This window comes from Equus caballus, chromosome 14 (assembly GCF_041296265.1).
Source record: "Equus caballus isolate H_3958 breed thoroughbred chromosome 14, TB-T2T, whole genome shotgun sequence".
In the NCBI taxonomy this organism is placed as follows: domain Eukaryota; kingdom Metazoa; phylum Chordata; class Mammalia; order Perissodactyla; family Equidae; genus Equus; species Equus caballus.
In genome coordinates this window covers 108,995,294-109,010,899 of record NC_091697.1, presented here as the reverse complement: position 1 = coordinate 109,010,899, position 15,606 = coordinate 108,995,294, and the positions used below count along the sequence as shown (strand labels likewise).

At 53.4% G+C, this 15,606-nt stretch overlaps 1 protein-coding gene across 3 annotated transcripts; it reads right to left on the bottom strand.

Moving 5' to 3' along the window:
* Window positions 1–2,206: 2,206 nt before the first annotated feature.
* Window positions 2,207–15,606, bottom strand: LOC138915029 (butyrophilin-like protein 10). Of its 3 annotated transcripts, none has more exons than XM_023618273.2 (7): window positions 15,315–15,606; window positions 14,772–15,088; window positions 13,751–13,866; window positions 13,203–13,559; window positions 12,107–12,388; window positions 10,798–10,911; window positions 2,207–6,100 (listed from the first exon to the last, which is right to left on the bottom strand). In XM_023618273.2, the coding sequence occupies exons 3-7, from the start codon at window positions 13,842–13,844 to the stop codon at window positions 5,586–5,588; spliced, it is 1,362 nt and encodes a 453-aa protein (XP_023474041.2). In that variant the 5' UTR covers window positions 13,845–13,866; window positions 14,772–15,088; window positions 15,315–15,606; the 3' UTR covers window positions 2,207–5,585. The 3 variants fall into 3 exon arrangements, with proteins under 3 accessions (XP_023474041.2, XP_070089663.1, XP_070089662.1); XM_070233562.1 differs by having other exon boundaries at window positions 5,353–6,100; window positions 13,751–13,849; window positions 15,315–15,583; XM_070233561.1 differs by having other exon boundaries at window positions 5,353–6,100; window positions 13,751–13,846; window positions 15,315–15,579.

The following is a 15,606-nucleotide window of genomic DNA, read 5'->3' as shown; positions in this document are numbered from 1 at the left end:
GAAGAATGGAAAAAGAAAAAAAGAGAAATCAACAAAGAAAAGAGAAAAACAAAAAATTAGAAAGAAAATTAAAAAATAAAAAAGAATCAAAAAATGGAAAAAGGAAGTCAAGGAAAGATAGGAAGAAAAGAAAAATAATAAAAGAGAAAAGATTAATAATGTAACGAAAAAATAAAAGAAAGTTGAAAAAGAAAAGAGAAAATTAAGAAAAAGGAAAAAATATGAAAACTAAAAAGTATGACAGAAAAGAAATAGAAAAGAAAATAGAAAAATAAGACAAGAATGAATCAAAAAAAGGAGAACTGTGCTTACATGCTTGCAGATGTATTAAGTTTCAAAGGAACGCATACCCAAAGTCCCATGGACCCCATTAAACATTGCTGCTCTTTGGCGCCCCGACCAGGAACATGTGTGCAGTCCGCCAGCCCCCTTCCCAGGTTCTCGGGGGTCCCCAAACAGGGCGTCTGTCCTCCCACCTCCTGCGCTGGGCCTGGGCACAGCTTCCCGCCGGGGCCCTGGGCACACAGGCCTTTTTGTGCTCTCTTCTCCCAGAACCCCCTGGAAACGCTCTGCCAGGACCCCCTGCAGCCCCCTCTGTCCCACAGAGGGGCTGGTCTGGGAGTCTCAGAGGACACAGCGCTCTCTCTTCCATTTCGCCCCCACCTCCCCGCACAGCCTCCTGCTTCCTGCCCCTGGACTCTCACAAGGTGCTTCCAGATCCTCCAGGCACTGAGAGTGGTGTCAGCCCAGATCAGGAGCCTTTGGCTCAACTCCCTCTGGGACCTAAATTCAGTCCCCGTGGCCTCACGGCTCTCAGACCCTCCTGGCCTGGTCCAGGTCCCAAGGGCAGTTTTCAGGAGCTGTCAGGTCCTCATGGTTTCCCTGGGCCCCCCGTCCTTTGATGGGAAACCTTCCTTGTTCACAATATTAGGTCAAGTGCTCTGTAAATGTAGCTGGGAGATCCTCCTTAGAACCAGAGCTGTCACATTTCTGAGTTTGCCTTGTGTCTTGGGCTTTGGAAACGGTGATTGTCAGACGCCCGATGGCTGAACACAGTGAAGACAAACGCCTTGGCTTGCTCAGGGCGTTCCACAACAGAAGGTGTGGTTTATTCCACGTTCCTAAGAGGATTTCAGGACCACACGCTGCACTGGACACAGTCTCGTTTTCCTGCAGAAAGGAGAAGCCTGAACTCCAGCTGCAGATGTGAACAGCGCCCTCCCCGGGTCTGCGAGATGTGCTTGCCCGCGGCTGCCTTTCCTGCATTTATTAACCTTTCCTAAGCGTCTTGTGAAGTGACGTCCCACCTGCCCAGTAACTTACACTCTGCACAGACCAGGAGGGACTCGAGGGTCTGGGTGGCCACGAGGGGTGGGATCCCTGTGGTGGCACTGCTCACTTGGGGACAGTGCAGGGAGCTGGATGGCTGGGGTCTGGGACATGTCGGCCCCCTTGCCTTCCACACCAGGTGCGTCCTCACACAGTCACTCATTTACCTTCAGAGACTTGCACACACACACACACACACAGACGTTTGTGTACCATCTTCACACACTCACACACAGGGCTGACTAATACAACAGGCAGTCCGTCCCCGTGGTCTGGCCAGAGCCCCCAACGGGGCACAGTCCAGCCCAGAAGCCTCCTCTGGGTCTAGCAGGATAATCGAAACCCCAAGAAGACAAGATAGAAAAATCCAGAAACACTTAGGAAGGCAATCCAATTGGGATAATGGATGAAAAAAATACAAGTAGGAATCAAAAAATAATAGGAAACAATTAAGCCAGAGATCAATACTTTCGTTACTATTTCTGTGAAGATTCTGATTAGTTTTCGAATCACTGTCTCATCTATGGGTGGTGTTTGGGTGACTTGCTATGACTTTGAAAAATTTAGGTCTTAGGACATAATGTATAATATTGCTTAGCTTTTTACAAATTTTTTATTAAGTTTGTAACCTGTCTAAAGTTTGGGAAATACATTTTATAAGATTGAAAAGTTTTAATTTTTATACTTGTGCAAATAGTCTGTGACTATTTAGGGCATAATTGACTGTTGAGTATTTTTAAAATGATGATTGTTTAGTAAATTCACCTTACTAATATATTAGCCATTAAGCAAAAAAGTGAGTAGAGAATGACTGTCCACACAGTAACTTCCAGGACACCAAAGAATATGTCAAAAATAGCAAACCAAAGGCTACAGGTAAAAATGTATCTACTTATTTATTTATTTTTATTTTTTGAGGAAGATTAGCCCTGAGCTAACATCTGCCACCAATCTTCCTCCTTTTTGCTGAGGAAGACTGGCCCTGAGCTAACATCCGTCCCCATCTTCCTCTACTTTATATGTGGGACGTCTGCCCCAGCGTTGCTTGACAAACGGTGCACCAGTCAGCGATTGGAGAAACCACCAAACCCCAGCCTCTGAAGCAGAGAACGCGAACTTAACCACTATGCCACTGGGCGGACCCCTAATTTATTTCTTTTTGAACTTAGAGTATTTTAAAAAAATTAAATGAAAACATACGGCTAATAAATCCAATATAGGATTTTTAAACGGGACACCAAAAGCACAAATCACAATGGAAAAAAGAAAAATATGGATCATGCCCCTCTCAGTATGTAGTTAAGAATAGGAACCACTATGCACACATGGGGCAGACCACCACGGTGTTCACTTTAAAGAGCTCGCGATTACATTTGTAAATTACTCCTCAATAAAGCTGAAATTAAAAAGAAAAGCAGAAGTGAAGCCACATCGATTCAACAGAGGGCTCATAAGCGTAAATACGGAACGGCCCTGAGCGCACGAGGAACCCCTGCGATTCCATATAAGACAACAGCCGCATAGAAGAAATGGGCAAAGGATTGGAGCCGGCAGTCGCGGGAGGAGAGAGAGGACGCCGCGAGCCGACGGAAGGATGCCCGTCCCCGTCAGCCGAGGGATACGAACCACAGCACGCGCAGCGCCCGCACACGCGCTGCAACCGCGAAAGTGGAGGAAGACGCTGCGGCCGCGGCATCACCCCTGCGGGCGAGGGTGCGGAGCACCTGGAACCCTCCAACCCGCTGGCGCGAACGCAACGTGGTGCGGCCACTCTGGGGACCCGGTGGCAGTTCCTCAGGGGCTTCAGAATAACGTGCCCCTCGCTCCTAGGGGTTTATCCAGGAGGAAGGAACGCACACGTCTGCACGAGCACCGTGCGCGAGCGTTCGTGGGCCTCACTCGGAATAGCCAGCAGCTGGAAACGACCCGAATCCGAGCCGGGGAGCAGAGGAGGTGCGCGTCGAAGACCCGTCAGCGATGAGGGGACGAGCGATGCTTATGATGTCAGTGTAATGTCCAGTGGAACTCACCAGCAAAGAGCACGTGCGTGTGATTCCATGTATTTGACGTTCTAGAACAGGAAACACTGCAGAGCGCGCCTGGGCGGGGTGGGGAGGAGGGACCAAATGGAACAGACTCGGGGAGGCCGGCGTGGAGGCTGTCCCTCTCCTGGTGGAGGTGTGGTTACCCCATTGTACACAATCTCCAGAGTTCCTCCAACTGTGCTGTGAAACCTGGCAGGTCTTATTACAGGTCAATGTGACCGTAATTAACAAAGAAGAGGCCTTTCCACTGCTTTCCTGGCCACTCCATCCACTGACCACCGTGGTGCTCCCAGCTCCGAACTCCTGGAACCCTAGGTGCTGGGACGCTATTATAACCTTCATCCCGGCTTCGTGTGAGGAACTGGACTCTGTGAAGCAGTCGTAGATTCCTGGGGTCCTCGTTTCCCATGTTCCTCCGTCAAGCCCTTCTATCTCAACTCCACACCCCCTGCGGCGGGCTGAACGAGACCCCAAAAAGATGAGTCCAAGTCCTCACCCCCGCTACCTGTGATGGGCCCTTCTTTGGAAATGGGGTCTTGGCAGCTGCAGTTCAGGTAAGGGTCTGGAGGCGAGACGACCCTGGAGGAGGACGGGCCCTGAATCCAATGGCAGGTGTCCTGATCACAGAAAAGAGACGGACGTATGAGACCCAGAGACTCAGGAGACGGTCGTGTGACAATGGAGGCAGAGACTGGGGTGATGCGGCCACAAGCCCAGGAGTGCCCGGAGCACCAGGAGCTGGGAGAGGCGTAGAGCAGACTCTCCCTCAGGCCTCCAGAAGGACCAACACTGCCGACCCCTTGATTGTGGGCATCTGGTCTCCAGAACTGTGAGAGAACAGGTCCTGGGTCTTAAGCCCCCAGTGCTGGTGCTCTGTTGGGGCAGCCCCAGGCACCACCACAGGCCCCCTGTGCTCTGCTGTGGGGTAGGGGCCCCGACCCAACAAAGTTCACATCGGCTGCTCCCCATTAGGTCTGGCAACGGGAAGCAAGGGGGAGCACGTAGGATGGGACAGTCCCCATCCTGTCCCTCTCAGGGCCACCAGGCTCCCAGCCCCAGACCCCCATTTGCGTTCTCTTAGCACCCAAGAAACCAGCCACACTGGGCCCCTGAGCAACGTCCCAGCTCCTGGGCTCCTCCCAGCTTCCCTCTGCCCCCAGACACAGGGTGGAAGTGGCTCTGACAGCACGAGGCTGCCATCCCTCAGAGTTCCCTCCTTGTCCTCTGAGCCGTTGCATTCCCGGCACTTAAGGTCTAGTCTGTTCTCCCTGTCACACTGCCCCTGTGGTCTCCACCCACCTGGACCCTGACCGACACCAAGGGCAGCCTGGGAGGTCTGGAGTCTGTGGTTTGGCCTCCACCTGGCCCTGGGCCAACCCTCCAGGGTGAGGGAGGGAGAGAGAGGGACCCAAGGTCGACCAGACATCTGGGGGTTGTGAGGAGATGGAGGGGGAGGAGGTGTTGGAGGGGGATGGGGGGATGAGGAAGAGGAGGGGAGGAGGTGGAAGGCTGGGTTTTATTGAGCTACTAGCACGTGCCTGGCTCTGGGGTCAATGTTTTACAAATGCCCCAAGCACGTTTCCCAGAGTCACCCAGTGGTGTATAATAACATGGAGGCTCCGTCAGCTTGGGCTGCGTAAGAAAAATCACAGACTGGGGCTCAATCCACAGCGTTCATTGTCTCCCAGTCTGGAGGCTGGAAGTCAGAGGCCCAGGTGAGGGCAGGGCTGCTCCCTCCTGAGGCCTCTCCTGGGTGTGGAGATGGCTGTCTTCTTCATGTCCTCACATGGTCATCCCTCTGTGTGTGTCCGTGTCCTCCTCTCCTCTTCTTGTAAGGACACCATCGTGTGGGATCAGGGCCTACACCAGTGACCTCACTTTAACTTCACCACCTCCTTAAATGCCCCATCTCCACATACACTCCCTTTCTGAGGTTCTGGGGATTGAGGCTCCAATATATGAATAGGAGGGAACACAATTCAGCCTACAACATATTGTCATCATTTTTCAGAGAAATAAAGCTGAAACAGAATAATTCACAAAGTTGCACGCTTGTGAGGGGCCCCACTCTGATTTAAGAGATTAGATACATCTCCCAAAGATCTGAACTGGACTTGGCTGGGGAGAAGGTGGGCCTCATCGGAGGAAGGTCCCAGTCCGTCTCTTGTCCCTGACCCTGGGGAGGGTCTGAGGCCCCTGGGGCCAATGTCCTCAGTACATGGTCAGGGGGCTGGGGTCGCGTGTCCACAGGCAGAAGAATGGCTGCAGGGAGACGAAGCAAGAGGGTACAGAGAATGTGCAGATGAGGCATCTGTCATCCACGCTGTAGAAGGTGAGCGTGTCGGCGTCACAGTCCAATAGAACGCGCACCCGGTACAGGGGCTGCGGAGGGTGGAGGCGAACCCTCGGAAAGGTGCGGGCCTGGTGCTCCTTCTTGTACAATTCCACAGCCCAGATCCCATGCTGGGGCGACTTGGGGACCCTTGCCTTCTGATCTAAACTCTCCACACACATGCCCAGGATCCAGACCTTCCTGCGCCCGACCTCCACCTCCCAGGAATGCCGCCCAGAGGGGAACGGCTCCCAGTCCAGCACACAGGTGTCTGAGACAAATCTGCCAAGGTCGTTGGGCAGCTTACGGCTGAAGATCAGCTGAATCACACTCTTCCCATCCATAAACAGAAAGAGTTTCGAGCTTGCAGTGTCCGGGTACAAGGGTGTGATAACTGTGGGAAGAGGAGAGGGTCAGCTTTGGGGGTTCTGGCACCCAACCCACACTCTTGCATGGAGGGGACCCCAGGGCCTCTCCTCCACATCTCTGGGGAGGTGGAGGCACAGGAGCCCTGCAAATCCCTGTATCCCTGTTTTCTACCCAGGACCACACGCAGACAGACCACCCCCAAAGCAGCTGAGGTGACTCCAGCTGGAGCCAGGGGCCGGCTCCCAGGGGAGAAAGAGACACAGCCGGTGCAATGTGAGGTCTGCTCAGCGCCCAGTGTTCTGGTTCCTTGTGCATGTGTGGCAGAGAGACACAGAGAGAGAGAAACAGAGAGAAGAGAAAGAGAGACAGAGGGAGAGAGAGACACAGAAAGAGAGATGCAGAGAAAGACAGAGACAGATAGGGAAAGAGAAGGAGAGACAGAGAGAGAGGAAAACAGAGATAAAGGCAGAGAGAGAGTGGGACAGAGAGACGAGAGAGACTGAGAGACACAGAGAGAGATGAAGAGGCAGAGAGATAAACAGACAGAGGGTAAAATAGAGAGACAGTGAGGGAAACAAAGAGAAAGAGAGAGACAGAGACAGAGACAGAGACAGACAGACACAGCTGGCAGGAAGATCTGGGAAGACATGAGATGGTACCACAGGGGCACTGATGCAGGTGCTGTAGGACAGCTGGGGTGTCAACCACTGGGGAGTCCCGTCTGGAAAACCTGAGAGGGATCTCATAGCCCTGAAAGCTGAGACCAACATCTTCCACAGCAGCCTACTTCACTCCTGCCTGTGCTCCCTGCCCGGTGTCCCTCTGGGAGCTCTCAGGCCCCCAGCCTGCGACCTGGGTGGAGGGTCCATCTACACTGGGCTCCCTAATGAGAGGCTGGGAGGGTGTTTGGGGCCAGGCTGGGGCTCCTCTCTTCTGGAAGCTGCCTTTGCAACCATGGGAATGTTCGGGGCCCCAGGACCAGAGCCAGTGCCCGCCCTCATTGACCTGAAGCCCCACATGCTTGAGTCTCCCCCTGGATGTCCCAGACACTCACACTTCCTACACTGGAGAGGACCACACTCTCCTACTGTGAAAACCTCCACGTTCCCCCAAATGTCTCTTTACCTCCTTCCTGGAGTGGCACCCTGCACCCTCTCACCTTCTACCAAAGACTGTTTCTTTGTTTCCCCAAAAATTCTCACTCCATCTTCCTGAATTCTCCCTGCTCTGCCCACCCAGCCCTTCCTGTAGAGTCTGAGCCTGAGGATGGAGGCACCCACGTGGCATCTCCATTACAGTCAAACTCAGACTCCTGTTTCCTTCTCTTCCACATCCTCTCATCCTTTAAAAAAATTATTCACATTAAAAAATAGACTCACAAAAAGAAGCAAAATGGCATAAGAATATGCTTATGACACCATCCTGCATAATGACAGTGAAAGGATGAAAACCAGAAAATCAGCATTGACACACACTGTCAATAACTACATCACAGCCTCCAGACCGTATTCAGATCTCGCCAGCTGCCCCAATCACCAATCACGCCCTTTCCTGGTCAGTCTGTTCTTTTTCAAATTGCTACATGGCACTCTGTTGTTGATCCCACGCACAACACTGGATAGACAACAGGATTGTTGTCAGTTTTAGCAAATCTGAATGGCTGCTAAGGACATCCTTGTCCTGGTCTTTCTGGGGACACACGTTCATTCCTCTGGGGTCTCCGCCAGGAATACAGTCGCAGGGGTCACGGGGTAACTGAGCGTTCTGCCTTCTCATCAGCTGCCACCCTGTTCCCCAAAGTGGTTGCGCCATTTTGTATTCCCATCGGCATCTTGGACAACCCCGACATCCAGGAGGACCTGACTTCCTCTCACCAGCCCTCCTGCGTCCTCCCCCCACCCTCTTCATTCCCCTTCTCTTCTTGCTGGCGCAGATTCTGTGCTTATGAACCCTTATAATCCTTCTCTAGTGAGCATTCTCAAGTACGTCCCTCAGGAAACCCAAAAGCTAGAGGAGCCTCTGAGGCTCCAAGATCAGAGCCTGTGCGATCCTGCGCTGGACTCCTGTTCCGCCCTCTCCTGTTCGTCTCCCAGCAGCTGGGACCTGCACCCATCCCTCCCACAGCCGCAGGCTGCCCTCCCTGCAGAGACGTCGTCTTCGCTCCTTCCTCATCCCTGCAGCATGGTCTCTCCTCACACTGCATCATTCCTTTCAGGGAACAAACATGCTTACTGCCTTTTCCTTCAGCTAAAACCAAGCCAGCCACACTCCAGCTGATTCCCACTCTCCAGTTTTCAGCCCAGCCTAACATCAGTAATTTTGGAATTTTCTACACAGAGCTCTCCGCAAGGGGAACCTCACTCATCATCCCAGTGGTGGTTTTTCCGGGTCATTTTCTGTGTTCTGCTTACTCCACTGCTCAGCTGCATGGACACCATCAGCCACCCGTGAACACACACTGTCTCTGATGTCAGGGTGAGGCATCTCCTGGTCCCTCCCCAGCTCTGTCCACGTGTTCTGACTCCTTCATCAGGAGCCATCCTGTTCAGACAGACCTCCAGACAGTGAGGTTCTCCAAGACTAGAGCTTGGCTCTCTCTTCTTTGTCCTGGGTCTTTCCCTTACTTGTTTTTAATTCTTATTCCTTTCTTAAAAGAATTTGTTAAAGAATAATTTTAGGTTCACGGTTAAATTGAGGCCCCAGCAGGGCCTGGTGATGCCATGTGGCCAACTTCATTATTGCACCCAATCATTCCTGTAATATTCACCCTGACCTATTCCAGTCTCAGCTAAAATTTTTCATTGGTTTATGGCGTGCCTCCCCACATAGATTCGATGCCCCATGAGGATGGGAGGAAGCCATTTCACACCCTAATAAATACCTGGTTGCTCGCCCACTAAGCCATCACTCACTGTTTGTGATGAATGAATGAAGGGATGAACGCATGAGTTCTCTCTGTCTCCTCCTTGGTCCTGCAGCAGGTGGCCATGTTTGGACCAGCTCCCCGGCTTCCCTTATTCCTCTCACTTGCCCTGTCTCGTGCCCTGCCAGTTTCTCCTCTCCAGGTCCTGGGAGCTCCAGCCACAGATTCTGCCCCCCGCACCCCATCCCTCCCGCCTATGAGATGGTGTCCAGGGGCCCAAAGTCACTGGTTTCTCCACTCTCCAGGGTAACAGTGTGCCCCCAGTGCCCTTTCTCAGAAAAGCTGACCATCCTGGCAGCTCCCACAGGCAGGATCCACTGCCAGAGGCTCTCCCAGGGCCTCAGGAAACAAAACAGAAGGAACTAGGGTGTCTTCGGGCCACTGAGACCAGATGTTCCCAGGGATGGAGCTGCCTCTCACCAGCATGTAACTCAGCATTTATACACCCTGGACTCGAACAGACAGACATGCACACCCATGCCCATACACACACACACACTCACACGTGTCCACATACTTATGCTTATGCTCACAGGCACTTAGACATGCACACACTTACATGCGCACATGGATGCGCATGCAAAATGCACACGCTTATGCACACTCATGAGCACACACATGTGGGAACGAGCATCGGAATGCAGACTGAAGCCAGAAAGGGTCTGGACTTGGCCCCTGGAGCCCCTCATCATCCCGCCCTCACCATCCTCTTGAGTAGCTCTGACCTTCCCACACTATCTCCATCAGAAGCCAGTGTGTGAGGGAGAGAAGCCAAGACACGTATGTCACTGAAGGAGGCCCCTCCTGCCCTTTCCTGTTTCCCTGAGACCAGTTCTGATTGCGGGGTCCCTAGGACAGGCCTCCCACCCTGTCACCCCTGCTCTGTGGAATTGGGGCTGCACTTCTGGCTGCCTTTGCCTTTAGGGGGCAGGACTTGGGGTGTCCTGGGCGCAGAGACCCCGACCATCTAGTATGGCCCTCACCACCGAGGAGGCCGACCTCTCTCCAGCCCGCCCTGAAACAGAAGGATGGGAAGCCGTGGGCCTCAGCGTATAAAGTGGGGCCAAAGCACCTGTTCTGGGAAGCTACGTCAGAACAGGACTCACTGAGCTCGTCTCATGGGCTCTCCTAAAACAAGAACAAATGCACCTCCTTTAGTGCTCAGGGAAACAATAATGGGGCGTTTGTCCCCGGGGAGGGCAGTTTGTGGGCCCAGCCCCCTGGCCTGAGGCTTCCCCTCCACCTTAAAGCCATATTGAGGCTCTAACACCAGCCAAGGGACAGTCTGCTCTGCTCCTCCAACTGGGCCTGACCTCAGGGGGCAAGTCCCCAGCTCCTGAAATGGCACAGGAGGCAGGGCTGGACCAGTGGGGAGGGAGACGGTCAGTGCTGCTGACCGTCCTGACGACGGCAATAACAGAGGCTCACGTGCCCAGCTCGCTGCCTCGTGTCACCACCGCCCAGCCTTTCAGGACCAGGCCCAGCCCTGTGTATTCCCAGAGGGAGAGCTGCCAGCCTTCCTGAAACCTCCTGGGGTGGGATCACCGAGGGCCTCTTGGAGAGAGGGGGTTTCCCTGGAGCTGTGGGGACTGGGCCACCCATGGGCTGGGCCTGCACAGGGCGCTCCCTTCCTACTGCATTTGGGGCACACAGGGGAAAGTCAGTCCAGGGCTCAGCATGAGCACCCATGGTCTGGAGGGGCAGGCCTGTGCTGTTGGGGTCCCTGTCCACCAGGCAATGGCAGGTCCCACTCCTCTGCCCCCAAGCTCCCTCTTCTTCCAGCAGCTTCCCGTTCTTACCCCTTGGATGCTTCCGCAAGAGGCAGGTGATTGCGGCTACAAGTACTGCTGCTGCGAGAAACAGAGACAGAACTATCTTCCAGGCTATGGACAGGAACAATCCAGAGGCGGGATCTGCATGGATTCCGGGGGGTGAAGAATACAGTGAGAGAGCTTCTGTGTTCTCAGGGTGGAGACACTGCAGTGTTCAAGGGTCGGGGGCACAAGGTTTACAAACTGCTCTGAAATGGTTCAGAAAACCGTGTGTGTTCTGTTTTTACAGACAGATGCAGGTGGATGCACAGGAGAGAGAGAGTAGACGAGTGGAGAGAGATGGTCAAACAAAGGGCAGGACGTTAACTGTTGGGTGAATCTGGGTAAAGTCTGCACAGAACTCTGTGTATTAGTCCTGCAAATTTTCTGTAAGTTTGAAATCATTTAGAAATGAAAATTTTATACAAGGTTGGGCATGGAAGCCACCGAGGGTTCCTTCAGGGGGCGAATGGATAAGTGAGTAAACTGTGCTGCAGCCCAACAGTGGAAGATTCTTCAGCGCTGTACAGAAATGAGCTGTGAGCCCATGAAAAGACACGGAGGAAGCTGAGGTGCACAGGACTCCATGAAAGAGGCCCGTCTGCAATGGCTCCACACTGCACGATTCCAAGCATGTGGCACTCTGGGAACAGCAACCAGGGAGACCGTGCAATACCCTTCCAGTGGTGTCAGGGGCTGGGGGAGCGAGGGATGAATGGTGGAGCACAGAGGACTTTCCGGACAGTGAAACCACTCTGTCTGATACTGCGATGGTGGATCCAGGTCACTGTGCGTTTGGTCAAACCCACAGAAGGCACCACACCCAGCGTGACCCCTGATGTGCACCATGGACTCGGGACAATGACATGTCCACGTCAGTTCATCAACTGTAACAAATGCACTCTCTGGCATAGACGTGGATAAAGGGGGCGGCTGTGCCCACATGAGAAATCTCTGCTCCTTCCCCCAGTTATTTTGTGCACTTGAAACTGCTGCAAAAAATAATGTCTACTAAAAATAACTATTGCAAATGTCTATGTGGAGTGAATGTTTCTGTTTCCCCTGGAAAGTCAGGTGTCCTGGGGGCTCCCTCTGCACCCCAGCTCTGCTCCACCTCAGTAATCAGCACCTGAAGCTGTGCATCTCCCCTGACCCCCGGGGCAGGCTCTGTACAGGGACCTACCTCCTTGTCCACTCTTGCTACAAGCCTTGGGGTTCCCTCCTAATGTCCTGGCATCTGGGGACACGAGCACCCGTGCTCAGAGCTTTTGAGGTCAGAACAGAACTGAACACTCACCAGACAGCTGGTACCTGGACACCTTCTTCTCTGGAAAGGGGGGGCTAGAGACGGAGCAGGCCAGGCCGCTCACAGCCTTGCTGGGGACGGTCAGGCTGGAGGCCACAGCCCAGAGGCCAGTCGTCGGCGAGACCGAGATGTTGGTCTCAGAATGAAGGGTCTGTCCCTGGAAGTCTCTCCACTCCACCTGGGGCTCTGGGTACCAGCCTGCCGAGGTGCACTCCGCCTGGACAACTCCATCCTGGTCAACTTGCACTTGGATTCTGGGCTCAGAGCCCAGCCCTGCGGGAAGAGACGCCCCAACCTCTGCAGCCATAACTGCTTCCATCAGAAAAATTAAAATCCTGAGAATTTCCAATAGGCCATTAGGGAATTTTTACAAACTATTTCCCTTGTGTCATATTTACATCCCAGATATGTTACACTCATTCCCAGGAAAAAACAAAACAAAACAAAACAGAAAAGACTCAGGGAGATTAAATACCTCTCCTGTTTTGCAAAATTAGTAAATGCGGGAATTGAACAGAGGTTTGCTGACTTCATACAATTTCTGGACCACCAAGGAGACATCTCCATCTCCACACTCTCCTGTCTGTCTCTCTGCCTCTGACTGTGTCTGTCTCTCTCTTTGTCTCTGTTTCTTTCTGTCTCAGACTCTCTCTCCCTGTATTGCTTTCCCTCTCACTGTCTCTGTCTGTCTTTCTGTCTCTGTCTGTCTGCCTGTCTGTCTGTGTTGCTCTGTTTATCTCTGTCTGTTATTCTGCCTCTGTCTTTCTCTGCTGCTGACTCTCTGTCTCTGTCTCTGACTCTGACTGTCTCTCTGTCTCTGTCTCTGTCTCTTCTTCCTCCCTTCCTCCCTCCCTTCCCCTTTTCTCCATGGGGCAGAGAAGAGAAGGAAGTTAGAAAACAGAGCCGCGTGTTCAGAGCCACATTTCCCTGGGAAGCCCTGGCTGTGACAGCGCCTGGAGCACGGGATGCCAGGAGCACCTGTCGTGGGAGTGCTCAGGCTTAGGAACATGGGCCACGACCTGGAGCTGGGACGAAACTTCGGGGAAAAGCTCCCGGGGAGACCAGGGACTCTGCCGGCCGCCCTTACCTGCCACCCTCAGCCACAGCGTGGCCTCCGCAGACACGGTGCTGTCATTGAACTGGCAGTGGAACATCCCGTTATCGAAAGTGATGACATTGTGTATCCTCACCGAGGCCCGGCCCTGGGCCACCCCGTCCTTCAGGAAGGTGGTCCTTCCCTGATACAGCGCCATCTGCTCTTCCGGCACGTCCTTCCCTTTCCTGTGCACGTGCACGGCGGGGGAGGGCTGGTCCCTGTACCACCGCAGCTCCATGTCCTCAGCGCTGATCTCGGGGGACAGATAGCACGGCAGGTCCACGTTCCCCCCAACCATGGCCCAAACAGGCTCACTGGGCCCCAAGACCTTAAAATCGGCTTTCCTTCCTACAGGCAGATCCAAAAGGACTGGTTAGACCAGGGGCCAGGAGACCAGCCTCTCCCACCCACGGCTGTGGTCCCCTGGGCTGGAGTCCTTGCATCCCGAGCTGACCCAGGAAGGCGTCGGCCTGGCTCCCCTCTGGGCTTCCCCTCCCTACACTGGGGCATCCTCCTAATGAGGAGAGAAGCTCTCCTACCGTTTCCAGGGATGGTGCCAGACAGCAGATGCAGGAGGAGGAGGGGAACGGAGCCAATGGGCCAAAAGGCATCTCGTCCACAGGTCTTGGCCATGCCTGCTGGGGACAGAGAGAGCCTGGATGCCAGAGACAAGGTGGGGACTGCATTAATTTCTCTTGCTGTGTCTGTCTCTCTCTCTATCTCTCTCTCTGTGTCTTTCTTGCTGTTTCTGTCTCTCTGTCTCTCTTGCTATTTCTATCTCTGTCTCTCTGTATGTCTCTCTGTGTTGATCTCTCTTGGTGTCTCTGCTTCCCTGTCTTTCTTCCTGTTTCTCTGTCTGTCTCTATCTCCATCTCTGTCTCTGTCTCTCTGTTTCTGTCTGTCTCTGTCTCTGTCTCTCTAGCTCCATCTCTGTCTCTGTCTCTCTGTCTCTCTTTCTGTTTCTCCTTGTTTGTCTCTGTCTGTCTGTCTTTGTCGCTGTCTCTATCTCCCTCTCTATCTCCTGCTCTGTCTCTGTCTCTCTCTATTTCTCTGTCTCTCTGTCTATGTCTCTATCAGTCTCTATCTCCGTGTCTCTGTCTGTCTGTCTCCGTCTGTCTTTGTCTATTCTCTCTAAGTCTCACTGTTTGTCTCTCTCTCTCTGTCTGTATCTCTCTCTCTTTCCCAGTTTGTCTCTCTCTCGGTCTCGCTAGCTCCCTCTCTGTCTCTGACTGCCCCTCTATCTCCCTCTCTCTCTCTGTGTCTCTATGTCTCTCTGTCTCTCTCTGTGTCTCTCTGTCTGCCTGTCTCTCTTTCTTGGGGGGAGACACTGCACTGCTAGGAGGCTGACAGAAGTGAAGGAAAAATGACCTTGGAAGAGAAAGGTCATTTTGAACAATCTCAGGCCCTCCCCATCCCTCACAAGTTATTAATCCCAGACAGAGAGACCACAACTGCCAGCTCATCCTGTGTCCACTTGCCCATGGATAATGTTGCTCTTATTGGCATCTATCCTCGGAGTTCAACCAGACCCCTCCAGAGTGAGGGGCTTCACTTCCTCACCTGCTCAGGTAAGACGATTGTCCAAACTCTGGCTACGTTCTGTAGTGAAACACAAGCAGTCTGGGGGGAGATCCCAAATCCAAGCTCAGAAGAATGTCCACAGAGTTACTTAAAGCCCCCTTTTCCTGTTGTCCCCAAGGGGACTTCCGCAGTTGGAGGAGGGGACACAGACCCCAGGGCTCGTTGGCAGTGATGGTCTCAGGCCCACACATCCCATAAGCTTTATTCCTTATTGTGGACTCAGTTTAGACAGCCAAATTCCGAACAGGTCTGCTGGCCTGGCTGCTCCACCCAGCACAGCCTCCAGGATGGCATCCCTGTGAAGGAATCAGGAGCTATGTTGGCAAATGTTCTCATCCTATGTGTGCCTGTCGTCCAGGAAAGACCAGCGTTTCCCTGGCCCTCGAGGATGAGAGGAAAGTGGAGAAAGCAGAGACGTAGATGAGGCCGCAGGAAAGCCCCGCGGTGCCCCTGCCCCTGAGGATGGGAGGAAAGTGGAGAAAGCAGAGACGTAGATGAGCCCCACAAGCAGCAAGTCCTCACCCAGCCCGAGTCCAGCCACAGGCTTCCTGGGAATCCTGGTGGTGGTGAGGAGCAGTTTAGTTCTCTGCCAGCTCCCGGTGGGCCATCGAATTAGTGAAGCTGGCCGTCTGCAGGTGGTGTGAGGGGAACCTGGAAACAGCCCACGCAGCTGAGTCCCCGATCTCTGGAGGATCCTCCTAGGACTTTTCTGGAAAAATAACCAACTGTGCCTCTTTGGGAGCTGCCACACAAAACACCCCAAACCCGAGGGCTCCCTGAGGGGTGTGGTCACCAGGACTGAACTCCTGAGGGC

What these genes read in the sequence shown, in the direction of transcription:
- LOC138915029 (XM_023618273.2), bottom strand. Translation starts at nt 13,844, where the DNA reads ATGGCCAAGACCTGTGGACGAGATGCCTTTTGGCCCATTGGCTCCGTT. An exon ending in TGGCACCATCCCTGGAAACG is followed by an intron (nt 13,560 to 13,750) that starts GTAGGAGAGCTT and finishes ATCTGCCTGTAG; the next exon opens with GAAGGAAAGCCGATTTTAAG. An exon ending in GCTGTGGCTGAGGGTGGCAG is followed by an intron (nt 12,389 to 13,202) that starts GTAAGGGCGGCC and finishes CTCTTCCCGCAG; the next exon opens with GGCTGGGCTCTGAGCCCAGA.